Source organism: Oryctolagus cuniculus, chromosome 3 (genome assembly GCF_964237555.1).
Source record: "Oryctolagus cuniculus chromosome 3, mOryCun1.1, whole genome shotgun sequence".
Lineage (NCBI taxonomy): Eukaryota > Metazoa > Chordata > Mammalia > Lagomorpha > Leporidae > Oryctolagus > Oryctolagus cuniculus.
In genome coordinates, this window is record NC_091434.1 from 50450566 (window position 1) to 50478328 (window position 27763).

General features: G+C 39.9%; 1 protein-coding gene and 1 pseudogene across 1 annotated transcript in view; one reads left to right on the plus strand and one right to left on the minus strand.

Moving 5' to 3' along the window:
* Positions 1 to 27265, minus strand: part of LOC127491727 (uncharacterized) — a 38550-nt gene extending 11285 nt beyond the window's left edge. Inside the window, exons 1-7 of the mRNA XM_070070482.1 lie at positions 27141 to 27265; positions 23951 to 24029; positions 21045 to 21094; positions 20385 to 20440; positions 16309 to 16366; positions 5900 to 5973; positions 5751 to 5773 (exon numbers count right to left, since the gene is read on the minus strand). Of these exons, the coding sequence (XP_069926583.1) occupies positions 5751 to 5773; positions 5900 to 5973; positions 16309 to 16366; positions 20385 to 20440; positions 21045 to 21094; positions 23951 to 24029; positions 27141 to 27188 (388 nt within the window). The 5' untranslated portion in view covers positions 27189 to 27265. The remainder of the gene's footprint in view (positions 1 to 5750; positions 5774 to 5899; positions 5974 to 16308; positions 16367 to 20384; positions 20441 to 21044; positions 21095 to 23950; positions 24030 to 27140) is intronic.
* LOC100356804 (L-lactate dehydrogenase B chain-like) lies at positions 2236 to 3028 on the plus strand (annotated as a pseudogene).
* Positions 27266 to 27763: the final 498 nt, after the last annotated feature.

Consider the following 27763-nt stretch of genomic DNA (forward strand, 5'->3'; position numbering starts at 1 on the left):
GAGAGAGAGAAAGGTCTTCCTTTTGCCGTTGGTTCACCCTCCAATGGCCGCCACGGCCGGCGTGCTGCGGCCAGTGTACCGCGCTGATATGAAGGCAGGAGCCAGGAGCCAGGTGCTTCTCCTGGTCTCCCATTTGGGTGCAGGGCCCAAGCACTTGGGCCATCCTCCACTGCACTCCCTGGCCACAGCAGAGAGCTGGCCTGGAAGAGGGGCAACCGGGACAGAATCCAGTGCCCCGACCGGGACTAGAACCCGGTGTGCCAGTGCCGCAAGGCGGAGGATTAGCCTAGTGAGCTGCGGCGCCGGCCTATATCCACAGTTATATATATCAGATTTGCTGCTCATAAAACTAAAGCATTGTTGGTTCTGTGCTTAGCTGTCCTCCTATAGGTTCTCATGGACTTTCTCCAGCCACATCTATTGTATTCAGTACTTTGGGATGGCGCTGTAAACAGATGAAGTCTGTGTGAGAAAGTGTGGTTAGCTGAGGTTACTAAGAGCAGAAAGTAATTCGAATCAATTGGTAAATTAAAAAAGTTAAAAAGTTTAAAAAGCTAGTATTGAAACTGCTATATTTGTTATCTAATGATTTAAGCTGCTTTCTAAATTTTCATTTTATATTACTATTGTCAGTAAATGATCTGCGACTTGAGCACCCCCTTGGCTTGCATCCTCTGGTCTGCTTTAACAAAAATCAGGAGGAAAAGAAAGCTAGGCATCAGAAATGGAAAGATAGGTGGCAGCCTATTAATGGCTGTTCTGTACAGTGATCTGCTCTCAGAGAGACCCAACAGGCCAGTCCACTGCAGTGGCTTTCAGTGTGGTAAGCCTGGGCTTCAGCAGAAGTCAGCTTAGGAAGAGCCCTGGCAGCTCTGCCAGCCAAGAGTTGGATCACTGGAAATGGACCTGTCCTGGAGTCGAAGGACTTCAGGTCAGAGCCACAGATCTTATTGGCTCTAAGCTGAAAAGCCCTTCACTTGGCCCAGCTTCCAAAGTGACCACCACTGCTGAGAGGAGACGGCCACGTAGGGTCAGCAACACTCAGGCAGAACTGTAAATTTCCTGTTAGAGATGCCACCTGCCTTCACCTGGCCAGCTCTCCTCCCAGGCCAGCTAGGTAATGGAAGTCAACAGGGTGCCTTCCCAAGGAGGTTCACACCTCCCTTTGGATGTACCCTATGTGAAGAGACAGACAAGTCTGGGCCTCTTAACTTATAAGGCCTAAAGCCTACCAGATTATTATCAAGCTCCTTCTGTCAGGTTCTATTTACCTCTCAATCAGCAAACTTAGTTGTGGCTTAGATAGTATCTTTCTTGGTTCCTCTAATAATGACTCTGTCCTTTGTTCTAGACCCTATCTAGCCCACTTGGGTCTCATTCCTTTGTAATAATAACTTCTACTTTAACATCAATGGCTCTGCTCCCAACCTGTGTGTACTGATGGTCCTCTCCTCCACTTAATTTGCATGATTATTCAGAATTTCTCTTCAGACAAACCCCACTACCTGCAAAAGCTGAGTGTCCTTTTTCCCAGTCTTGGCTGGGATCAGATTTAAACAACTTCCATCAAACAATCCTCACAAGGGTCCAAAGACCCCCCTCATTTCCTCTCCTCTATGACATCCTTTCATTACCTGGTTAATGCCACTCTTAGGATCATTGGTTGCTATTCTCACCCTGACTTGTATAGTACAGTGTCTGCTTAAGTGCTTACAGCAGGTGAAAATGGAATGAACCAAGGCCTTCAGCAACCAGGCAGTCAACCAGATGCCTCTCCATCCATACATGCCTGTCCCTGTGGAGCCCCAAGATACCCCCAGTGGGCCCCTGTAGACGATGTCCCCAGTCAGCAGGAAGTAGCCAGAGAGACTCATTGTCGCCCCCTTTCCTATCATCAAAAGGTTGGGATGGTAGCTTTGGGATCTGCATGGAAGGAAGGCCTACACTTCTGGGAATGGAAAGTTCCTACCTGTACCTTCGGGGAAGAAAAGTCCTTGTCAAGGTCCCTGCGGGTGCCTAAAGGTCAACCAATGAGGATCAGACCCGCCTCAACCTTTAACCCCCATGCCCTGAATCTATAAAAGGAGCTCTCCCAATCTCTGACGCGCGACTTCTCCGGCCCCCGCTCTGTTGGGGCCGGTGAACCTCGCCTGGGAGCGGAACCTCAATAAAAGCATGTGAATTAATTGATTCGTCTGCCTGGGAAGATTTGTTACGTGCCAGACACCTTGCAATATGATGGATCTGCAATACAGGAGCATATTCCTTCAGACACCTAAAACTGTGGTAGATACAGACTATTCTGACTGCCAAGTGTAAGACTGTGGGAATCTGTTAGCAAGAGGGTGTGATTCACCTCAGTCTTGTACAGAGAAATGTGAATGTCTTCGAGGTCATTACTCTCCAATGATCAAGTATAGTACAGACTATCATAATTGTGGTTTCCAACCCAGTGGACATTCCTACATATGTAACCTGGAAAATAAATGGATTGTCCAAGCACTAAATGATTGTGAGTGGGTGCAATCCAGATCCCGCTATACTTCACCAAATGATAGCTGAAAAACTTGGCAGTCATCTCAGCTTTGCCTTGGATGGATTTTGGGAGAACACAGCAACCCAAGTGTGGTTTTGTGGAGTGGAGTGAACATGGTGGATATTTCTCTCAAGGAACTAACTCTAGAGAGGGGAAAGGACAATGATAATGAGAACTGGTGCATAAGATGGTGGTTGAAAGTGGCCATGAAAGCAAACTAAAGGGGTATACCAATTGGGATTAAGTGGATTAAATGTGGCTGATCTCATTGAATCCTTATTCAAAGTTCTATCCAAGATTTACTCAGTGTCAACAATGGTGAAGAAGATAGAGGGCACTGAGAATGAGTTTTCCTGAGTTTTTGTATATCCTCAATGCTTGGCGACTAACCAGTTTGTCAACCAGAAGCTGAAAGATGATAAGGTTGTGCTCAAGTAAAGTGTAGTTACCTTGTGAGACATCCAGAAGGACCTTAAGACCTGTTACTACTGAGTTTTAGGCTGTAAAAACTAAAAATTATAATGTAATACATCCCGAAAAACTAAAAAAAAAAAAAAAAAAAAAGCTACTTGCTCAGAAATAAAGGGAGAAAAACGCACACTTGACATGATAAAAGCAAAAATGGGATTACTAATGTAATACATCCTGAGTCTTTAGTTTTCATGCATATACACGGACCACAGTTGGCTTCAATCTTCCTTAATAGGTGATTTGGGCTTACAGACTCAAAGCCCATGACTGGGATAATGCTCAAAAAAGAGCTCTTGAATAAAAGTATTGATTGCAGTGTGCTTCTACAAAAACAACACAAGAAAACCCAGCAGGTTCTGTTTTCAATATGGTCATGGTAACGCACTAGAAAATTGTTTTTGCACATTGAGGAGCCCAGTAACGTAACCTTTTCCTGGATGACTAAAAGAAATAACCAGTTAATATAACAAAATATAATTAGAACCATAAGTCTGTAATCCCCTATATAGGATGCAAGCATGATTCAGAGACGGAACCAAAAGCAAAGATTTTACTAGGAAATAACCTATTAGGTTAGCCACTTAAACCCTTTGTGCTTCATCTGCAAACCAGTGTGTTGAACTACAGTATTTCTAGGAGAACTACCTAAAAGCGCATATGATGGATATTTGTAAGGTATTAACTACTATATAATTGTATGATCACACAATTATTCATTCACTCATTGTAGATATTGATATAGATATCAATCCCTAATCAACTTACACAAATTTAAACTACAAAAGTGTTACTAACAGATTGTACATAAATCAAAGAAAGCAAATTTCAAATAACCATTGGAAGAACTACTCGCACTTAGTATTTACACATTCATATTTTTACAGATAAAGAATAACTATGAAGTGCCAAGTTTTCTTCCTACTGGCCATACACACAACGAGGCTTGCTTGCTACCTGACTATCTAAAGTAATCTTTCCAAGAAATGTATCATTTCCTTTTTCCAATAGAGAGTCTTTGAGCAGTCCGAATTCATTTAATAGTTACATACAAGTGGTATGCAAATATTTACTGATTCTAATGGTGAGGATAATTTTTGTTACTGATTCTCCAAGAATCAAAGCATAATAAACAATATTTAATCTTCAAGATCTTGCCTTGCTCTAAGAATCATTTTTGTGAATCTAAATTATTGTGTAGTATTTTTTAAATAATTCAGCTATTCAAATACAGTGTTAGGAATTTTAAAAAGTGTTTAAGTTAAATTCAAGAAACATTTTCATATTTTTATAACTTCTGTAATTATAATTAAACTTGGTACATGTTCAGCTTTTAATATCTTTCTTTCAAGAAAAGTTATCCAGTATGCAGGAATTACACTGAACCTGTTCTCTTTGTATCAATACCACATTAACATGAGAATTGATTATGTTTTGCTGTGACCACAAGAATCAAATGAATAAATTCTCCCTTTTAAAAAAGAAACATTATCCAGAAGAATGTGAATTTATACAAGGTATGTAGTTATCCTCCCTAAATTTTAAACTTTCATCTTCCATGATCTCACTATAGTTTGCAATTCTGAGTTTTGTATATTTAAGATTCTCAAATATTGTCTTAAAATATCCTCTTATATCTATCCTGTTAATCCATACTATTTCCTTCCTTCCTCATCTTTCAGCTGTTCATTTCTCATCATGTCCTTAAAAGATGATTAACAAGTAATCATTTCTCTTTAATGTGCTTTCGCAATGAAAGAGAAGGAAAAACACACACTGCCAAACTGCACAGTAAACTTGATAACTTTCCTTATTTCTACAATTCTTCCTTGGCTAAATTTGAACAAAAAATCTTTTTTTAAACTTTTCATTTATTTACTTTATTTATTTGAAAGCATGGGGCACATAGAGGGAGAAAGAGATATCCTATTCTCTGTTTTGCTCCCCAAATACCTGCAACAGCTAGGCCTGGGCTAGGTTGAAGCCATGAAACTGGGTTTCATCATGGATGACAGGGACTCAAGGTGCTGCCTCCTAGGGTGTGCCTTTAGCAGGAAGCCAGAATCCAGATTGGAGCCAGGACTTGAACCCAAACACTCCAATATGGGATGGATGTGGACTTCCTATGCAGTGTCTTTTATTATTATTATTATTATTATTTACAGATTTATTTATTTACTTGAAAGGCAGAGTTACAGAGGAGTAGGAGGAGACAGAAAGAGAGAGAGAGAGACATCTTCCATCTGCTGGTTCACTCCACAAATGGCTGCAATGGCTGGAGCTGGGCCAGGCCAAAGCCAGGAATAAGGAGCTTCTTCCAGGTCTCCTACGTGACTAGAGGGGCCCAAGCACTTGGGCCATCCTCTGCTGCTTTCCCAGGCACATTAGCAGGGAGCTGGATCAGAAGTTGAGCAGCTGAGACTCCAACAAGGCCCCATATATGGCATGTGGGTGCCACAGGTGGCAGATTTACCCACTATGCCTCAGCGCCAGCCCTACCTAAGCAGTGTCTTCAGTGCTTCACCAAATGTCTGGCCTCAAACAATTTGAATAGTGAAAAAAAAAAAAAAGACAGCCAGGTTGAACACTGAAACATAGATTTTTTTTTTTACTTACTTGGACTAACCAAAAAGGGATAATTTCAGTGACCTATTACTTACAGATGATATTTAGGTACTATATACATGTACTTTACTAGAATATTTACAAACACTCATATAATACTTTTAATGGTGACAGTACATACCAGTTGACATACTGAGTCCAAAGCTTTAAGGAAAAATAAAAAAGAAAAACTATGAGAAATCTCAAATTATGAAGCTAATGTAAAAAATATTTTAATTGTGCATTTAAAATTTTTTAAAGGCTCATTAAATGAAAAAAGGCAAGAATTACCAAGAAGTTCCTGGTGACTTTCTGAATTCTTCATTTGTAATTATACCAAACTTCTTAATCCTCATATCAAGCCTCTGAAAATGTATGAATAAATATTTTATAAGTGTAAGAAAGTCTATCATCGAAAGTAACAAAATAAGTACAGAAGAGACTATACCTAGTAATAATTCTGAGGAGAAAACAGAATGGGATTGAATAATTAAGAACATTTACAGCCTCATATATCAACATGTCTTGTAGAGAATACTACATAAAGACAGATCAAATCTTTTTATTTATTTATTTATTTATTTTGACAGGCAGAGTGGACAGCGAGAGAGACAGAGACAGAGAGAAAGGTCTTCCTTTTTGCCATTGGTTCACCCTCCAATGGCCGCCGCGGCAGGGGCACTGAGGCTGGGGCACTGTGGATCACGCTGATCCGAAGGCAGGAGCCAGGTGCTTTTCCTGGTCTCCCATGCAGGTGCAGGGCCCAAGCACTTGGGCCATCCTCCACTGCACTCCCGGGCCATAGCAGAGAGCTGGCCTGGAAGAGGGGCAACCGGGACAGAATCCGGCGCCCCAACCGGGACTAGAACCCGGTGTGCCGGCGCCACAAGGCGGAGGATTAGCCTAGTGAGCCGCGGCGCCGGCCCAGATCAAATCTTAACAGATGAATACTATCTCCTGGGCTTCACAAAAATATAAAAATGTAAAATTTGCCCACCATACATTAGAATATACAACAATGTAATAATTTTTAAAAAGATGGTTTTGATAAAAGAATAGATTCACAAATGTTAAAAGTAAATAACAGTAATAATTCATTAATTGAGCATATAGAATGAGCTAATCATTATGTTGTTTGATACATCAGTTTTATTCAGATCCATAATTTAATGACTTGAAATTAGTACTTGCAATGCATTTTGAATTTATTATCTCCATTTGACAGATGAGGAAAGAAAGTATGAAGGTTAAGTAACTCAGTTAAGGGCATACTGATTTATCTTTTGATAAACTGCTATGTACACTCACATAAATGTGCACACTTGTAAAAATAATTTCTTTAGGAAAAAAGGTAGATTCCTATGGTACCTTTTTTGTTGTTGTTTTGTTTTTAAAGATTTATTTGTTTGAAAGGCAGAGTTACAGAGAAAGAGGGAGAGGGAGAAAGAGAGATGTTCCATCTGTTGGCTAACTCCCCAGTGGCTGGGCGAGGCTCAAGCCGAAAACAGCAGCCCAGAGTTCCATCTGGGTCTCCCACAAGACTAACAGAGTCCCAGGTACTTGGGACATCCTATGCTGCCTTCTTAGGCCCATCAGCAAGGAGCTGGATTAGAAGTAAATCCGCAGGGACTCAAACTGGTGCTCAGATATGGGATGCTGGCATTGTAGGCAGTAGCTTAAACTGCTCCACCATCACACCAACCCCAATACTTCTTTTACCAAATGAATTTCCATGTGAATTTTAAGGAAGGTTGTGCATGGGAGGGAAGTTATGGTGTGGGGGGAAAGCCATTGTAATCCATAAGCAGTAATTTGGAAATTTATATTCATTAAATAAAAGTTTTTAAAAAAATCACTGTCAAAAGAAAAAAAAAAGGAAAAAAAAAGTGCCAGAAGAAAACACATAATTTTGAATTGTGATTACTGTAAGAAGACTATCAAGAGCAAATGCCATAAAAGAAATCTGTGATATATTTAACTACATAAAATCAGAAACATTCGTATGGCAAAATATATCACCACCAAGTTAAATACACACAATAAGTTGGTAATGGTTTTCCAATATATAGGACAAAATTTTACTCTCTGTGATGTAAGAATTTCTATAAATAATAAAAATACTGACACTCGAAATAAAAAGGAAAAATGGTAAAGATAGAAAAGGACTTTCACCAGATAGGAAATACAATGACTGATTAACATATGAAAATATTTTATTCACTAGTAACCAGTGAAATTCACACTAACATAAAAGTGAGATTTTCTACTTGTCTGATGAGTAAAGTTGGCCAGTGTTGGCAAAGATGTAGGAAAACCCCCACTGACAAATATTGCTGATTTGAGAGTTAATTACTACCATTTTGGGGAAGGTAATGTGTTAGTATGTAAGACATCTTTTTTAAAAAGTCACATTCTTAGATTTTAAGAATTCTACACTCTATGAATTTATCCCAAATAAACTTTATAATTTTTTGTTAAAATATGTTTGTGGACTTAATTGCTTACAATTGGGAGAAATAACTGGAAACAACTAAATTGTTATAGTTCAATAGAATTTAATTCTTGCAAACCCATGTAATAAAAGCTGATACTATGATTAAAATGGTGATTCAAATCTGTGTTTACTGACATGAAAACATGTTCATGATCACCGATCACCAGAAAAGCAAGACACAGACCAGAATGTCTAATACTATCCTAATTTCCATGAATACTAAATATGAGGGGAAATTTAAGTAACTTTTTGCTTTTTAAAAAAATTTCTACCTTTCCTAAAATAAATAGCAATACTCGAAGAATTCAAAATCAACATAAAAATTAAATCAAAACTTAAAAAGCAGAGAATGAAACATATACAATTCTTTTAGGATTGCAATTAACAAATGAGAGGTGATATAGAGGGTAACAGCCAAAAGTGAGTCATGCAAAAAAGATACCCAGTAGACTCATGGGTAACAGGGACAAGAAAGGGCAACAGCCAAATGAATAAATGCACTGTTTGCAACTCACACTGTTTGCAAAATAGGAAAAAATAGTTGTTTTTTTGTTTTTTCAAAATTACTGTACACACAGGTTTGAATCTCCAAAGACCCACAAGAAGACTATGGATCAGAGTAGAAGCTGGAAAACTGTTTATTATCACACTTCCGACAGTCCCCAAATATTTCAACAAAAATCATAGTGTGATGGCTTAGAAAACATATTAGTTGGAAGATCCAAGATGTCTGAATAGAGAAAGTATGCACTTATTATGACCATGGGAAGATAACAGAAGAAGAGGGGAGGAACCACATTCCCAGGGGACAGTTGGAGAGGTTTGCAGTGGAAAATGTACAGAAAGAAGAGAGATGCCAAGAAACTGCAGGGATGGTACAATCACGCAACAGTAAGTGGGACAGCAGGAGCAATTCCCATGGCTGGACGGGATGCCATCTTCTTGGAGTGAGGTGAGAGGAACCTACAGTAGCCTGTGCAAATGGTGATATTGCCTGAAGAACCTCACAGTTCCCACTGACTTTGAGTCCAGCCTGAAGCACTAGTGGGGTAGAGGGTGCCTACATAACCTTGTGAAGAGAGAGCACATTGCTCTCCTCCCCTAGGCCCACAGAGGTGGCCAGCGAACAACAGAGAGGAAGTACCATCTTAATAAGGCAAGTACAGGCTGCGGCATCCTGTGAGTGACTGAGGGATTTTACTGGAGGGATATAAACCCTCGGTCCCCACTGACTTTGAGCTGGCCTGGAGGGTTGGTGGGGGACAGGAAGTGCTCTCCTCCCCTCACTCTTTCAAGGCGCCTGGACAAAGCTTGCCAAGGCAGACAATCAACCAACCTCTGTTGGGCAGAAAGCTGGCACTGGAAATGCTGAGGCTCTTTCGGTGGACAGGTAAGGCTCATGGGCTCCTCGTGCCTGTGGGAGCCCTGTGCCCCGTGACTGTGGGAATTCTCTGACTGAGACAGGGGGTGGGGTGTGGTTGGGTCTTTGGGTAATCACTTTGTCTAGCTTCCGAGGCTCAGAGTTCCCTTTGGAGGGTCATCGCTGAGGGTTCCATGTTCCCACTGAGGAGGGACACATCGGCAGAGTGGGCTCACCCTGGGCAGCTGGTTCACCTTGGCAAGGAGCTGAGGTAGTGATCACAGCGGTCCCTTGCTAATGACAGTGATCTACCATGCCCAACTTGGGTGTTATTCTGGACTCTTGCCCCACCCTCAAGCACTGGCCAGAGCTCCCTGGACCCACCCAGCACACAACTCTGGATATCTGCTTAAGGAACAGATACTCCACTTAGTCACAGATGCATATTTTCAAAGATAAAAGCCCTCAGAGGAGAAAACCAACAAGTGTTCCCAGAAATGGCTAAAAATATTTTTTATTTCTAAAAGAAATTTTTAAAAATCTCTTGTAGAAATATAAGAAACATGAACAAAGAAGATAGTACAACTCCCCAAAAGGAACAAAACCAAATATCAATATTAGAATGTGAAGATGGGGGCTGGCGCTGTGGCCTGTGGCATAGTGGGCTAGGCCTCTGTCTGTGGCATCAGCATCCCATATGGGCACCAGTTTGAGTCCCAGCTGCTTCTCTTCTGATCCAGCTCTCTGCTAATGGCCTAGGAAAGCAGTGGAAAACAGCCAAAGTGCTTGGGCCCCTGCACCCACGCAGGAGACCTGGAAGAAGCTCCAGGCTCCTGGCTTCAGACTAGCCCAGCTCCGGCAGTTGCGGCCATTTAGGGAGTGAACCAGTGAATGGAAGATCTCTCACTCTGCCTCTCAAATAAATAAATCTTTAAAAACAAACAAACAAAAAGATTGTGATAATTGTGAAGATGAACAAATTGGTGAAATGCCAGAAAAAGAATTCAAAAAAATGATCACAGGTTTACTCAAAAATATAGAGGTGCAAATACATGAGTAGAAGAAATGATTTAGATGAGAAATTCTGCTGGGAGATGGAGATACAGAAGGAAAATCAACCTGAAATACTAGAAATGAAGAATTTAATATGTCAAATAACAAATACAGTGGAAAGCCTTAACAACAGATTCAGTGAGGCAGAAGAAAGAATATCTGAGCTGGAAGACAAATCTTTAGAAATACCTCAAAAAAAAAGAATAAAAAATCAGAAAATGTGAAAACAATGTTTGAGATTTATATGATGACCAAATGTACGTGTCTTAAGAGTTCTTGAAGGTAGCCGGCGCCGCGGCTCAACAGGCTAATCCTCCGCCTTGCAGCGCCGGCACACCGGGTTCTAGTCCTGGTCGGGGTGCCGGTCTGTCCCGGTTGCCCCTCTTCCAGGCCAGCTCTCTGCTGTGGCCAGGGAGTGCAGTGGAGGATGGCCCAAGTGCTTGGGCCCTGCACCCCATGGGAGACCAGGATAAGTACCTGGCTCCTGCCATCGGATCAGTGCGGTGCGCCGGCCGTGGCGGCCATTGGAGGGTGAACCAACGGCGAAAGGAAGACCTTTCTCTCTGTCTATCTCTCTCACTTTCCACTCTGCCTGTCAAAAAAAAAAAAAAAAGAAAGAAAGAAAGAAAAGAATGGATTAGAAGGCCTATTCAGTGAAATAACTGCACAGAGCTTCCCTAATTTGAAGAAAGACAGGGACATCCAAGTACAGAAAGTACACTCCTAAAAGACACGATATGAAAAGCTCTTCACCAAACTTTCAAAAGAAAAACATACATATTTAAAAATGTGTACAAGAGAAACAGCAGATTACCTTCAAAAGATTTCCATTTAGATTGACAGCTGATTTCTCAACAGAAACCCTACAGGTTAGGAAAGAATAGAGAGACATAGCCCAAGCTCTAAAAGAAAAAAATGTCAAACCAGAATACTTACTGTACCAAGCAAAGCTCTCATTTATAAGTGAAGGTGAAATAAATACCTTCCAAAACAAATAGAAATTGAAAGAATTTGTCACCACTCGTCCAACCTTACAAACATTACTTAAGGATGTGCTACACACAGAAACAGGGAAAGACAGTAAGCATCATGAAAGAATGTAAAGGCAAAAAATCTACTAAAAATACAAAGGAAATGCAAAACAAATCATAAGATTATTTATGGAAAAATGGCAAGACTGAGTTGTTATTTATCAATAATAACCTTGAATGTAAATGGTATACATTCTCAAAAGATACAAATTGGCTAAATGGATTAAAAAACAAGACCCCTCTATTTGATGCCTACAAGAAACACACTTCACCAAAAAGATATGCACATACTGAAAACAAAAGGACAGAAAAAGATATTCCATGTTAACAGAACTAAAAACTGAGCAAGAGTAGTCATCCTAATATCAGACAAAATAGACTTTAACACAAAAACTTTTAAAAGAGACAAAGAAGGGCACTAAGTAATGATTAAGGGATCAATTCCACAGGAAGATGTGAATACAGTAAATGTATATGCACCCAATGCCAGGGCTCCTGGCTATTTAAAACAAATGCTAATGGATCTAAAGGGAGACAGAGGCTACAAAACAATAATAGTAGGGGACATCAACACCCCCCTAACTTTGATCAATGGACAGATCAACCAGACACACAAGTCAACAAAGAAGCAACAGAGCTGATCTATACTATTGACAAGATTAATCTAATTGATATCTACAGAACATTTTATTCCACAGTTTCAGAATACACATTCTTTTTATCAGTGCATGGAACTTTGTCTAGGATAGACCACATGTTAACAATAAATCAATCTCAACAAAATAAAAAAAAAAATTGAAATCATACTATGTATCCCTTCTGACCACAATGGAATAAAGTTGGAAATTAACAACTTAAGAAACTCTAGAAAACATGCAAACAAAGGTAGACTGAACAACATGCTCCTAAATGAACAGCGGGACAAAGAAGAAGTGAAAAGGGAAATAAAAGAATTTCTAGGAACAAATGAAGATGGCAATACAACATAACAAAATTTACGGGATACAGGAAAAGCAGTGTTAAGAGGAAAGTTTATAGCAGATAAGAGTCGGTGAACTCAAAAGGCTTCCATAGCCTTGGAAACTCATGACTGGAGCATAGGGAGATTACTGATGCCATAAACAGGAGTGTCAATTTGTACAGTCAACAAAAGGAGTCACTGCGTGCTTACTCCTCATGTAGGATCTCTGTCCTTAATGTGCTGTACATTGAGATTTAATGCTATAACGAGTACTCAAACAGTATTTTTCGCTTTATGTTTCTGTGTGGGTGCAAACTGTTGAAAGCTTTACTTAATGTATACTAAACTGATCTTCTGTATATATAGAAAATTGAAAATGAATCTTGATATGAATGGAAGGTGAGAGAGAGCAGGAAAGGGGAGGGTTGCGGGTGGGAGGGAACTTATTGGGTGGGGGGAAGCCAATGTAATCCATAAGCTGTACTTTGGAAATCTATATTCATTAAATAAAAGTTAAAAAAAAAGAAAGTTTATAGCAATTAGTGCCTACATCAAGAAAGTGGAAAGGCATCAAATTAATTATCTAGTAATGCATCTACAGGATCTACAAAAAAAAAAAAAAAAAAGAACCAACTCCTAAATTAGTAGATTATTGGAAAGAATAAAATTAGAGAAGTAAATTGAAACCAAAAAAATACAAAAGATCAGTGAAATGAAGAGCTGGTTTTTTTTTTGAAAAAATAAACAAAATTATTATACCACTGGTCAATTAACCAAAAAAGGGAGAAATTCTAATAAAATAAAAGATGTAAAAGGAGATGTTACAACAAAAACCACAGAAATAAAAAGAACCATGAGGAATTACTATGAACAGGTATGTGACATCAAACTGGAAAATCTAGAAGAAATGGATAGATTTCTGGACACATAAAATTTACAAAAACTCAGTCATGAAGACATAGAAAACCTAAATAGACCCAACAACCAAGATGGAAATCAATTCAATAATAAAGACCCTCCCAACAAAAAAAAAGCCCAGGACTAGATGGATTCACTCCTGAAGTCTACCAAATTTTTAAAGAAATAGTTCCAGCTGGCGCCGTGGCTCACTTGGCTAATCCTCTACCTGAGGCTCTGGCACCCCGGGTTCTAGTCCCAGTTGGGGCACCAGATTTTGTCCCTGTTGCTCCTCTTCCAGTCCAGCTCTCTGCTGTGGCCCCGGAGTGCAGTAGAGGATGGCCCAAGTGCTTGGGCCCTGCACCTGCATGGGAGACCAGGAGGAAGCACCTGGCTCCTGGCTTCAGATCAGCGCAGTTCTAGGCGCAGTTCCAGCCGTTGCAGCCATTTGGGGGGTGAACCAATGGAAAAAAAGGAAGAACTTTCTCTCTGTCTCTCTCTGTCTATAACTCTCTCTCTGTCTCTCTCTCTCTCACTGTCTAACTCTGCCTGTCAAAAAAAATAATAATAATTCCAATTCTTCTCAAATAACTGAAAGGGAGGGACTCCTCCCAAACTCCTTCTATGAGGCCAGCATCACTTTAATTCTAAAACTAGAAAAAAGATATAGGAAGAAAACATAACTACAGACCAATATCCTGATGAACTTAGATGCAAAAATTCTCAACAAGACACTAGTTAATCAAATACAACAACCATCAGAAAGATCACAAACCTGGACCAAGTGTGATTTATGCCTCGTATGCAAAGTCAAATTATCACTGTTTGCAGATGATATGATTGTATACATGTTAAGAATCCAGAAGCACAAGCAATAAAAGCAATAAGACAAATGGGAATACACCAAACTAAGAAGCTTTGCACAGCAAAGGAAATACTCAACGAAGAGGCAGGTGACATATGGGAGAAAATCTTTTAAACCTACACATCTGATAAAAGATTAATACCCAGAATATATAAGGAGCTCAAGAAACTCAAGATCGAAATAAGCAATTCAGTTAAGAAATGGGATAAAGTGCTGGAACTGTGGTGTAGTGGGTAAAGCTGCTGCCTTCGAGTCCTGCTGCTCCACTTCTGATCCAGCTCTCTGCTATGGCCTGGAAAAGCAGCAGAAGATGGCCCAAGTCCTTGGGCCCCTGCTACCACATGGGAGACCTGGAAGAAGCTCCTGGCTCCTGGCTTCGGATTGGCACTGCTCCAGCCATTGTCGCCAACTGGTGAGTGAACCAGCGGATGGAAGACTTTCTGCCTCTCCTGCTCTCTCTCTGTAACTCTTTCAAGTAAATAAATAAATCTTTTAAAAAAAAGAAATGGGATAAGGACATGAACAGGTATTTTTCAAAGGATGAAATACATATGGTCAGCAGACACATGAAAAGATGCTCAGGATCACTAGCCATCAGGGAAATGCAAATAAGAACCACAATGTTTCATTTCACCCCAGTCAGAATGGCTACCATCCAAAAATCAAAAAATAACAAATGCTGGTGGGGATGTGGGGAAAAAAGTACACCTAGTACACTATTGGTGGGAATGTAAACTAGTACATCCATTATGGAAGACAGTACAGAGATTCCTTGGAAATCTGAAAATAGATGTACCATATGACCCAGCAATTCCACTTCTGGGAATTTACCCAAAGGAAATGAAATGACCATATAAAAGAGTTATCTGTACTCCCTTATTTATAACAGCTCAACTCAAAATAGTTAAGATATAGAATCAACCCAGATGTCTATCAACTGATGAATGGATAAACTGTGCTATACATACATGATGGAATATTACTCAGCCATCAAAAAGAATGAACTTCTGTGTTTAGCAACAAAATGGATGTAACTGGAGACCATAATGCTTAGTATAATAAGCCAGTCCCAAAAAGAAAATCATGTTTTCCCTGAGATGTGGTAATATAAAGAGTACAAAAAAATCTAACTTATATAAGCAAAATTTACATTTTTTAGATTTGATTATTTTTAAAAAAGATTTATTTATTTCAAAGGCAGAAACATGGAGAAGGAAAGAGAGAGGGAGAGAGAAAGAGAGAAAGAATGAATCTTCTATCCTATAGTTCACTCCCCAAATGGTCACAATGGGGCTGGGCCAGGCTGAAGCCAGGAGCCAGGAGCTTCTTCCAAGTCTCCCACATGGGTTGCAGGGACCCAAGCACTTGGGCCATCTTCCACTTCTTTCCCAGGCCAACAGCAGAGAGCTGGATCATAAATGGAGCAGCTGGGACTCAAACTGGCACCCTTATGGGATGCCAGCACTGCAGGTAGAGGTTTAACTTTCTATACCACAGTGCTAAACCATTGATTATTATTTATTTATAGCCCTTGTCTATACTCTTGAGGAACAGTGGTTCTTCTACTTACTACTTGGTGAATTCTTTATTTAGTGGAGAGTTAAGCTTGTGATTATAATTTGAAACTATGTCATTGTAAAAATTCAAAGAAGCCGGCACCGTGGCTCACTAGGCTAATCCTCCACCTTGCAACGCCGGCACACCGGGTTCTAGTCCCGGTTGGGGCGCCGGATTCTGTCCCGGTTGCCCCTCTTTCAGGCCAGCTCTCTGCTGTGGCCAGGGAGTGCAGTGGAGGATGGCCCAGGTGCTTGGGCCCTGCACCCCATGGGAGACCAGGAGAAGCACCTGGCTCCTGCCTTCGTATCAGCGCAGTGCACTGGCTGCAGCATGCCGGCCGCGGCGGCCATTGGAGGGGGAACCAACGGCAAAAGGAAGACCTTTCTCTCTGTCTCTCTATCTTACTGTCCACTCCACCTGTCAAAAAAAGTAAAAATCATTTAGTCTCTAATAATCAACAAATTACTTAATTTAATCCTAACCTCTTGATCTGTCATTGATGAGATACTCCTGAGGGATACTTTTTGAGACGGTCTTATGCTATAAAAAATGGAACATAATAGGATTAATTTAAATAAGCATTAAGAATATACTAGTATTAATTTAGAATATATTTAGGTTAACTTAAGTAAAGACATCACATAAAAGAAAACAAACTTTGCTTTAAAAATGGATATTATCGGGATATGAAGAAGTGGGTTTAGGAAGTTTATATTAATTAATGCAATCATTAAACACAGACTATAAGGTCAATGAAGATAAGCAGTTTGATATGTTTCGCATTTTGCTATTTTGCCAGCATTTAGAAATGCTCTTGGCATACAAAAACCCTCAATAAATATCTGTTAAACGACAAAATAGACAAAAATTTCATTTGGTGATTCCAATACAAGTAGATTAGAATATTATAAGGGATTAAAGATAAATTCAGAAGATGGTATTGCCTTTTAGGGTATCAAAAATCCACTGGAGAAGACAGATAAGGTTAATTTATATATTTACATTATGCTATATAATAAACAAGTTGCTATATTTAAATATATATTATATAGTAAAACAAATGTAATCATGTTAAAGAAAAGGAATATACCTACTCAGAGGAACAATATATAAAGAACTGCACAATATGAAAATAAGTGAGGTGGCATGGGTGGTAAAATATATGAGGTACTAGGAGGCCACATTAAAGGGAATGTTCAAGAAAGAATTCACAAAAATTAACGTGAATTCTCAGTCTCTTTTTGAAATACCAGCATGCAGTATTTATTAAAAATAATTTATTTACTTACTTGAAAGGCAGACAAAGAGAACAAGAGACAGAGAGAGATCTTCCATCTACTGATTCACTCCCTGCAACAGCCAGGTCTGGGCCAGGCCAAAGCCAGAAGCCAGGAACTCCAAACTGGTCTCCTATATGGCTGGCAGGGTCAAAAGTATTTAAGCCATCATCCATTGCTTTCCCAGGTGGCATTAATAGAAAACTGGGTCAGCAACAGAGTAGCTGGGAATCGGGCTTTGATATAGAATGCTAGTGTTAGTGTTGCAAGTGGTAGCTTAACCTACTGTGACACAATGTTGTCCCAAATTCTGAGTCTTCCTGATAACTAAAAGCTTGCTGTGTGGACCTGGACTGATGTGGTTTAGATCAGAAGGGATTAGATATGGAGAAACTGGGTATGAGTATTCTAAAGAGAAGGATATAATGATACGTGAAAGAACAAAGTTTATTTGAGAAAATTTCAAGCAACTTTGCATGTTAAAGTTCAGGTAAAAGAAAACACGGTTGGAAATGAGGCAGAAAAGATATAGAGAAGAAACATTATGAAGTTCTTAATATAAAACATACTAAGAAATTGGACTTCAACAATTAAGGATTATAAGCAAGAAATCAACTTGATTGACTTACATTTGATAAATATTCTGTGGTAGTGATTTGTATTATGGACAAGTGGGTAGGACAAGAAAAAAGAGACTAGCTGGAGGACTTTTAAAACGGCTGAGACCAAAAGTGACTAGAGGGGTGGGTGTCTGGCACTGTGCTTCAGACACCACTTGGTATATTAGCATCCCATACTGAAGTGCCTGGGTTTGAGTCCTGGCTCTACTCCCAATTCCAGTTTCCTGCTTGCTAATGTGCACCCTGGAGGCAGCAGGTAATGGTTCCAGTACTTGGGTGTCTGCCATCTAAGTGGGAGACCTGGATGGAGTGCCCGGCTTCTGACAGTTTCAGGCATTTGGAAAGTGAAGCAGTACATGGGAGACCTCTCTATCTCACATAATAATGAAAAACAGCCTTTCAACAGCACACTTAAAATGCTCAGGAAAAAAAGGTGAGGCCCTTGAATACGGGCCATGGCAGTGGCAAGAGACTCAGAGCTTTTAAGAAGTAAAACAGACAAGAATGGAAGGTGTTAAAATGGCTCCAATGTTCCTGATTTGCAAGATTGTGTAATTGTGATTATGCTGTATACACATAGGTACATGTGTGAACTAATAGGATACATATATTCGCCACATGAGTGGAGAAGCCTATGGGTATATTGGAAAGTAATATGGACAAGTCAATATATAAAATGAATTATAGGGAACAAATGTATGAGAAAAAAGATGGAAGCAGATGGGAAAGTACCTTTTTGGGGATGTCTTTTAAAAATATAGCACTCATTTGCATCTAAAATCACCTATAGGCTGTGCTTATAATTCAGACAATGTCTAGCTCTTTAGATGAATTAATATATCTAAAGCGCTTAGAACAGTACTTAATAATTAGTAAGCTTTCAATGAATGTTAGCTATATTATAAATCTGAGTCATCTAAGAGCTTACTTTCCACTCTCACTTTTCTATTTCATTCAATTCTGAGTTCTAAGGAGGATTCAGTAAAATTCTCTGAGGTACAGATAACTTTCAAATTCTCCAATGCCATTACTCATTCAAAGCATTATGCTGGGGGCCAGCGTTGTGGCATAGCGGGTAAAGCCACTGCCTGCAAAGCTGGCATCCCATATGGGCGCCAGTTCAAGTCTCGGCTGCTCCATTTCTAATCCAGCTCTACTGCTATGGCCTGGGAAAGCAGAAGATGGCCCAAGTCCTTGGGTCCCTGCATTTGAGTGGGAGACCTGTAAAAAGCTCCTGGCTTCAGATTGGCCCAGCTCCAACCATTGCACACATTTGAAGACTGAATCAGCAGATGGAAGACCTCTCTCTCTCTCTAGCTCTGTAATTCTGCCTTTCAAATAAATAAATATTTTTTTAAAAAGCATTATCCTGAAGTAAAGACAATTTTTTTATTCAAAACAAGAAGCTAGAATCAGGCTTTTTTTTTTTTTTTTTTTTTTTTTTTTTTTTTGACAGGCAGAGTGGACAGTGAGAGAGAGAGAGACAGAGAGAAAGGTCTTCCTTTGCCATTGGTTCACCCTCCAATGGCCACCGCGGCCGGCGCGCTGCGGCCGGCGCACCGCGCTGATCCGATGGCAGGAGACAGGAGCCAGGTACTTATCCTGGTCTCCCATGCGGGTGCAGGGCCCAAGCACCTGGGCCATCCTCCACTGCACTCCCTGGCCACAGCAGAGGGCTGGCCTGGAAGAGGGGCAATCGGGACAGAATCCAGTGCCCCGACCGGGACTAGAACCCGGTGTGCCGGCGCCGCTAGGCGGAGGATTAGCCTAGTGAGCCGCAGCGCCAGCCGAATCAGGCTTTCATTAATTGCTTATTTGACCCAGGAAACATAAAATTTATCCACCTCAATTAGATATTACAGTGAGTTTTTCCTGGCTGCTTTAGAAAGATACCTCACGGAACAGAAAGCCAATGCAATCTGTTTCTAAAATGGACTTGTGAATAAGAGAAGAATTTGAGAAGGATAATGAAATTCACTAAAGGTCTAGGAACTGCCTGAGATGGACCTTCAAAATTTTCTCGTTATTTTCTTTGAAGAGTAGTAACTAATCAGACTCTGCCAAAAATCCATATTCTAATACAAACTTCAATGAACATATCTTTTTAAATATAGGGTTTCTCTTTTGTTAGCTTAATAAAAAATTATAATGTATCAAATTATTGTCAATATCTAATCATTAAGATGACATCTGGTTCTAAGATGCTACCATGATGAATACCTTACCAAAAATGATATATACTTATATTTGATATACTTAAGAGCAGCATCAGGCTCTGTGTTTTAAAAAGGGCTTTGTTTTTTAGCTATAAAATTCCCTTAAGATATAATTGATAAGAGATATAAACTAACTTTTTTTGAACTAACATTTTGAGGTGTGTCTCAGGCATTGTACTAGTTGCTTTATATTCCCATGTAGTCTTCACAAACTCTTCAAAGTAAATACTATCCCCTATAACACAGAGGAAGCACAAAGTTAAATAGTCTACAGTAACACAGCTAAGCTAATAGCAATTAGAGCTAGAATAGAACTCTGAAGCTGTCCAACTGCCAGGCCCATTCTTACATCATATTATACTACTGAATCAGAAATATAGAACATGTATGCCTTATATTTGGATAAAAGTTAGAAAGCTAAAGGAAATTTGTGTATTTCACTGACTTATCATGTGCTTCTTTTGAACTACCATCTTCACTTATAGTTTCTATTTCTTCCTCCTTCAGGGAAAAGAAAAATGTAATATTAGGACCAGGCTTACATATATATGAGAATAGGTAGTTTTCTTCAAGAAGCAAAAATATATCCATAAATTTCCTTAAATTTAATCATTAGAGGTTAATTCAGGGTACTTACTAATTACCTTTAAAGTCCAAATATCCCAATTACTCACATAATAGTTAATTCCTTTTCCTTTAACACCTAGTCAAGAGTTTTCCCAGATTAAGGGAAAAGGAGGTATAGTTGGTGGCTGACAAAAAAGGCAAGCAATAGATAATCAGGAAATAGCTCAGGCCAAATGAAATGTAGGAGAGTGTGCAGGGGCAGCAGTAAGTCCAAGGAATGGAGAAAGTCACAACTCAAGGTAGGATAACAGAGTATACATTCTTTCCCCCAAGGCAAACATCAGAACATTTGCTGTTAGGGAATTCAATACAAAATCAAATAAACTTGAAAGCATCCTCTTGTGCAGGTACTCCATAAACTCAACATTCTTGTTAAGTTAACCAACACATTTTACTGGCAAATATCTTAAGTGTAAAACAGAAAAAACATACTTTGTTCTCCTTTGAACTCTAGCTTAGAAATAATGTATTTTTATACCTCAAGAATGTCAAAGTCTTCTTCAAGTTCTTCTAAAGAAACTTCTTCTTCTATGTTAAAAGAACACAGTGAACATGAGATGACTATAGCACTTAGATATGACATATATGGAATTTTAGAAGTATTTTGTAAAACTGACTTCTCACCTCTAATTTACTCATTCTAATTTATTTTAAACATGATTTTAAGCTAATATTTTAAATGTATGGTTTTTACTGTATTATTCCTATTCAAAAACTTTCAGCTCTTCTTACCAAAGTTGAAAATCTTTAGTCCCCTCAAGATTTGTTCCCTAATGAATCTTTAATTTTATTTCACATGAGTCTCTTCCCTTGGAGATTCAGGGAAGTAAGACTAGTATTCAGGCCGGCACCGCGGCTCACTAGGCTAATCCTCTGCCTTGCAGCGCCGGCACACCGGGTTCTAGTCCCGGTCGGGGCGCTGGATTCTGTCCCGGTTGCCCCTCTTCCAGGCCAGCTCTCTGCTGTGGCCAGGGAGTGCAGTGGAGGATGGCCCAAGTGCTTGGGCCCTGTACCCCATGGGAGACCAGGAGAAGCACCTGGCTCCTGCCTTCGGATCAGCGCGCCGGCCGCAGTGGCCATTGGAGGGTGAACCAGCGGCAAAGGAAGACCTTTCTCTCTGTCTCTCTCTCTCTCACTGTCCACTCTGCCTGTCAAAAAAAAAATAATAATAATAAAAAGACTAGTATTGGGGTATTACTACTTGGCAGCATTCCAAGTGAAGGGAGTAAACAGCTAACTAAAATGTCATCATTCTAACAGATATTTATAGATTGCTCAAATATAAATTACTTAATACTACAATATTTTAATAAAAACAGAATGCTAAATATTAACATAGTAAATTTACATTGCAAAAATGGAGACCATTATATTAACTATATGAATATTTCAGGTGAATATGCAACCTGTACTGATCATTTTCTGGAAAATCAAGATGTTACATTGTGGTAACTTGAAGCACTTTATTGTTATTATACAACATTATATTGTTAATATATTATACAATAAAATGCTCAAGTTAGCATGATGTAAGTATTCTGTTTATCCACATTTGTGTAAAAAGCCATTCTTAAGACTTTGTAGCTTAACAATTTATCTTACATAGTTTCGTGGGATGATAAACTGGGTTGTTCCCACTTGGGCTACCTAATAGAATTGTAATCAGATGGCAGTTGAGAGTGAAGCTATCTGGTCGTTACTCAGTGTCCAACAACGGGCTGAGTTGGCTGCAACAACTAGAAAATAGTCAAGCGTCTCTTTCTCTACACAGCCTCTTTATCTGCTTAGCTTGTGCTTTCTCACACAATGGAAGACCAGGGCAGACTTATTTTTAATGTTTATTTACTTACTTTCATCCATATGAAAAGCAGAGTAACAGAGAGCATGAGAGGACAAGTGAGACCAAGTGCACAAACTTCCACCCACTGGTTTGCTACCAAATGCCAACATTCACTGCTGGCCCAGAACAAAGCCTAGAACAACCAGAACTCCATCTGGGTCTCCCACATTGGCGGCACATCCCGGAGCCTGTGAGCTATCATCTGCTGCCTTCCAGGTTGCATTAGCAGGAAGCTGGATTGGACGCAGAGTAGCTATGACATAACCAGCACTGAGATGTGGGTGTCCCAAGTGGCAGCTTAACAAGCTGTGCCACAATGCCCACTCCTAGATTAACTTCCTAAAAGGTGACAAGTTTCTTCAGAGCAACAGTTTTCAAGATAGCCAGGAGGAAAGCCGCAAGGTGTCTGTGACTTAACTTTGGAAATTCTATAACATTATTTCTGTTAAAACCTAATGGGCAAAATAATCAGAACCTAAGCCAGATTCAAGGGAGCACAGGAAAAGATCCCATTTCTTAACAGGGAAATGACTTGTGTATAGAAAAAGGAAGTATTAATAGTGATTGGAGCCAGCTACTTCAGTAACATTTTTTTGAGATTATATAAATTCAGCTTCTTACAGAATGAATATTCCATAAAAAGCATAAACTTGTCTTCCTAAAGAACTCACGGCCATGAACAGATTCATAATTTGATTATTTGATTTTCAATAAATATTCATGTTTAAAATGGATCTATTTCAGGAACCTAGCATTTGGCCAAAAGATTACATGCACTTCCGTGAAGCCAGGTGTGACCCCTGAACCAGCAGCATCAGCATCACCTGGGAACTTGTCAGAAAGGCAGAGTCTTAAGAAATCAGACATGCAGAGAGATTCACATGCACATTAAAGTCTACACCGAGAGCCATCAAACTTATGATCTGAAGAAATCTGGAAACCATGAAGTGCTCCTCTTCCAATTCTGTGGGCAGAGAAGGATTCTAATTTTATTTTGATGGAGAAAATTGCTCCGTTAAATCTTTGGCAATTTAAAAACTAGATGTGTTCAGGGTAACTCTTGTGTTCATCAGACCTTTTGTATACATAGGGAAATGTTTATCAGTAATAGTTTTTAATCTATGAAAACTGAAAAGACCAAAACAAAAGTGTGCAAAGAACTTCAAGATACATAAGCAACAAATATACACTTGGTGAGTTACATGTAAAAACATATGGAAGATTTTTTTGCCATTATTAGTGAATTACTTAAAAATGTTTAACAGCATAGCATCTTTGTCTTCTACATTAACTTGCTGAAGCTTACCAATGTCTATATAAAATTAAATTTAAAAACGCCCTTTTAGATAATTGAAAATATAGAGAGAGATCTTCCATACACTGGGAGATGGGAGGGTTGCAGGTGGGAGGGAAGTTATCGGCAGGGGTGGGGTGGGGTGGGGGAGCCATTGTAATCCATAAGCTGTACTTTGGAAAATTATATTTACTAAATAAAAGTTTTAAAAAAGCCCTTTTAATAGAAACAGTAAACTGTGAAAACATACCATTTTCTTCTAAAAATATATTTAGTTCATTCAGAGTTTCTTGCCTGTTTCTTCGTAGTGTATCATTCATGTTTACGATCTAAATTATAAAACAAATTAAAATATAAGAAAGTTCTCAAAAATCAAGTAAATTCAACATTAACCATCACTTAAATTGCCAATCCCTGGAACACTTAATTCTAATTTATGGAATAAAGTACTGCCCACTTCTGCAGGACTTTAAGTCAATTAAAACAAAAATTATTAGGCATTAATGTTTTAATCATCGATAATCCATATGTAAGCGCTACCTATAAAACTGAGTATTTAAATCCTTTATAAATAAAATAATTTCATTTAGGGAACAACTTGAAACTTCAAGTTGGTTTCCAAAAAGCACCAGATACAAGTACAAATTAAAATTTAAACCCAAGAATTTTTTTTAAAGGGAGATATTGTATGGTTTCCCTAATCCACGTGGACTTTAAAAGCCAAAATCACACTGACTTCCTAGTGTGGAAAAGAAAGGCAAATATGCCTCTATCATAAATCAGCCAAAGTGGAGGAGAGACCTCTTTCCCACTTCACCATGGCACCATCCCACAGGCTCGAAGCTGAATCTGCTCCAAGGGGACGTGAGCCCCCTCTCGCAAGTCAACTTTCCTCACTGGTTACTCCCCATTTGTTGACAGGGCTTCTAGCTTTATTTATTTATTTATTTATTTATTTTTTATTTATTTATTTTTTTTTGGATAACTCACATTGTCTGAATTTTTCAAATAGTCTCAGAACTTGTGCTCTGTTTTCTCCTTTTTTTTAAACACTTCTTTGCTTAAAGATGTTAATGATGTGGCCAATGCCTGTGATGCTGGCATCCCATGCAGGTGCCGGTTCCTGTCCCAGCTACTCTACTTTTGATCCAGCTCCCTGCTAGTGTACCTGGGAAGGCACTGGAGGATGGCCCAAGTGCTTGGGCCCCTGCCACCCAGGTGGGAGAAACAGAAGCAGCTCCTGGCACCTGGCTTCTGCCTGGCCCAACGCTGGCCATTGCAGCTATCTGGGGAGTGAACCAGCAGATGAAAGATGTTTCTCTCTATAATTCTGCATTTCAAATAATAAATAAATACATCTTTTTTTCCTTTTTAAGATTTATTTATTCATCCGAAAGGCAAAGTTACAGAGAGGCAGATATATATAGAGATCTTCCATACACTCGTTCACTTTCCCGATGGCCGCAATGGCAGGAGCTGGGTCCATCCAAAGTCAGGAGCTTCTTCCGGGTCCCCCACCAGGATGCAGGGGCTCAAGGACTTGGGTCATCTTCTACTGCTTTCTCAGACCATAGCAGAGAGCTAGATTGAAAGAGGAGCAGCCAGGACTTGAACCGGCGCCCATATGAGATGCTGGCACTGCAGGTGGCCGCTTTACCCTCTATGTCACAGCACTGACCCCAACAAATAAATCTTAAAAAAAAAAAAAAAAAAAAAAAAAAAAGTTAACGGCCTCTCAGCCCTTAGAAAAAATTTCCCAAGTAAATGCCTATGACACTCTTTTATGATCAAGATACTCTTTCTAATCCAATCAATGTTTACTCCATTCCCTGTAACATCAACGCACTGGCACATGTTTTTTTCTGCTTTTCTTCCAGATAATTCCTTTTATGCTTTAGATTCGGGTTACTAGTTTCCTCCATAGCTTCTCCAAGTTGGGAGTAGGTATCGCTCTACACTCCTTATTACATGGTACATAAGGTTATATACCTTATGATAAATTGTATTGCAATTATTTTGTGTCCTTTAGAGGGCAAAAACGTCTTTGTGTTCAGTGCTGGGTGTGACACTCAAAAAATGTCATTTGAATAAACAAAGAAATGAAGATATAAGACACATTGGAAAGTCTGGTATGGTAATTTTGAGGCCAATTTGAGCAGTGTGAAAGGAATCTATTCTCCTACCCAATTTAAAAGCTTTTATGAAAAAGTGACCTGGTTCAGAGGCCTTTAATGGTTAATGGTAATGTAGACATAACTAACTCAAAAGAAGTCATTCCTGCTAATTAGGTCCTGCAGAATAATCAGTACAAAATAGTAAAAGACAAAATTACAGAGTGTTAGAAACGGCTGTGCACTTGGCAATCACTTGACAATCAAGTTCAGCATCTTAATTTCAGAGATGAAGAACTGGATTTCTGTAACAGCACAGTGAGGGAGAGGTTTTTCTAAATCCTAGTTTGTTTTTGTTTACTGAGATAAACCGTGGTAAGAAAAAAATAAATCTTCAAGAAATGGATTGAGATTGTTAGGGGAACTCTGACATGATAGGGTAGTAGTTCTCCAGGTGGATCTCATACAGTACAAAACAGCTGTATGCACTCAGGCAAATCATTTAAACACTCTGGGCTTCCAGTTTCTCGTAAAACTGGTCGGATAACTTCAAATATTCTTTTTAACCAATATGAATCCACCACATTGGCTTAGTTGAAATGCTCCAACGCCGAGACCAAGTGGAGTTCATTCAAACATTTTAAAGTGACAACTGGAACCCTAGACGGCAACTTTGGTTAAGCTGCAAGGTGTACTTACTTCCTTTGCAGCAGGTACTATTTAGAATTCATCTATTTTTGTTTACTTCAGGTAACCTGAGTTTATTTAGCAGCTCCTGCTGTCCCTTTCCACACTAAAAAAGGCTGGAGAAATCTTACAAAAATACAACGAAGAGTGAAGAGGTGAGTCAACTTTGGAGAGGAAAGAATGGGTTGTGTTTGCATTTTTGGTTAAGAAATGAAGGTTGTCGTGAGGTTGATTCCAATATCTCCAACAAGAGCTCAAAAAAATCTGGATAACATCATAATCAACTGGCTAATGAAAGTAACGAAAATCTGTTCGGCGTCAGGCTCAACTTTTCCACACAGTAAATCTCTTATGATCTTGTAGGCATGGCTGGACCGTTCACAGCTCCTTTCCCAGCAAATGTCATCAAAGAAAGGCCTTCCTCGTGGCTTTGGTGCCCTCGTGTTGGCTATGGCCAAGGTTGGGTACCTAAGCCGAAGCCTCCAGTCACAAGACGGCTTTGGGGAATTCACAGACCCAGATCCTCCTCCCCAGACAAAGGGGCAAGTGGGTAACTCGGGTTATGGCTTTCCTTCCTCTCCGGATCTCTCTGCCTTGCTCTGAACTCTCAGAGCCAGCCACCCACCCTGCAGCAGCTGTTACCTCCGTCCTGGGAGCCACGGCTTCGCCGTCGCCACCCGCTCCAGCCATTTTGTCCGGCGGTGCTGCCGGGGGCCCTGCAAGGGCTTGTGGGGGATGGACGGCGGCGCGTGGCTTCTGCGTCAGCCTCGCCCTGAACCACGCGGACCCAGCTCCCAAAGGGCAGCCAGCCCACTGCCTTCTGCTTCCCCAGATCCTGGGGAACAAACACGTTGCCCAAAGTTAATCTACTCGAAGAAGCCTGTGTCGGCGTCAGGGCGCGTTTGGGGACTATAATTTGTTGCTCCAAAGGGTCAGCCTGTTTCTCACGGCCGGCAGTAGAGGGGTGCTGTAAGAACAGGAGCTCGGGGCAGAGTTACAGTAGTTCCTACAATCTTAAACTTGTCTGAAAATTAAATGAGGTACGTGTTTCACGTAGCCGGCAAACAGGTGGTAAAGACCTGCTGCCGGTATCAGCCTGAATTGGCAGAACTCAGGACTGGAATGGGAAAAAGAAATTCCATCATCTAAGTTAAGAAGTCACTGGAGGACTAATGCTGACCTTACTGCTAAAAAATACACAATTCTGCCTGGCTGGTGCAGATTATGCAAAGCTCATCATCCTTTGCATCTGTTTCTTTTCCCTC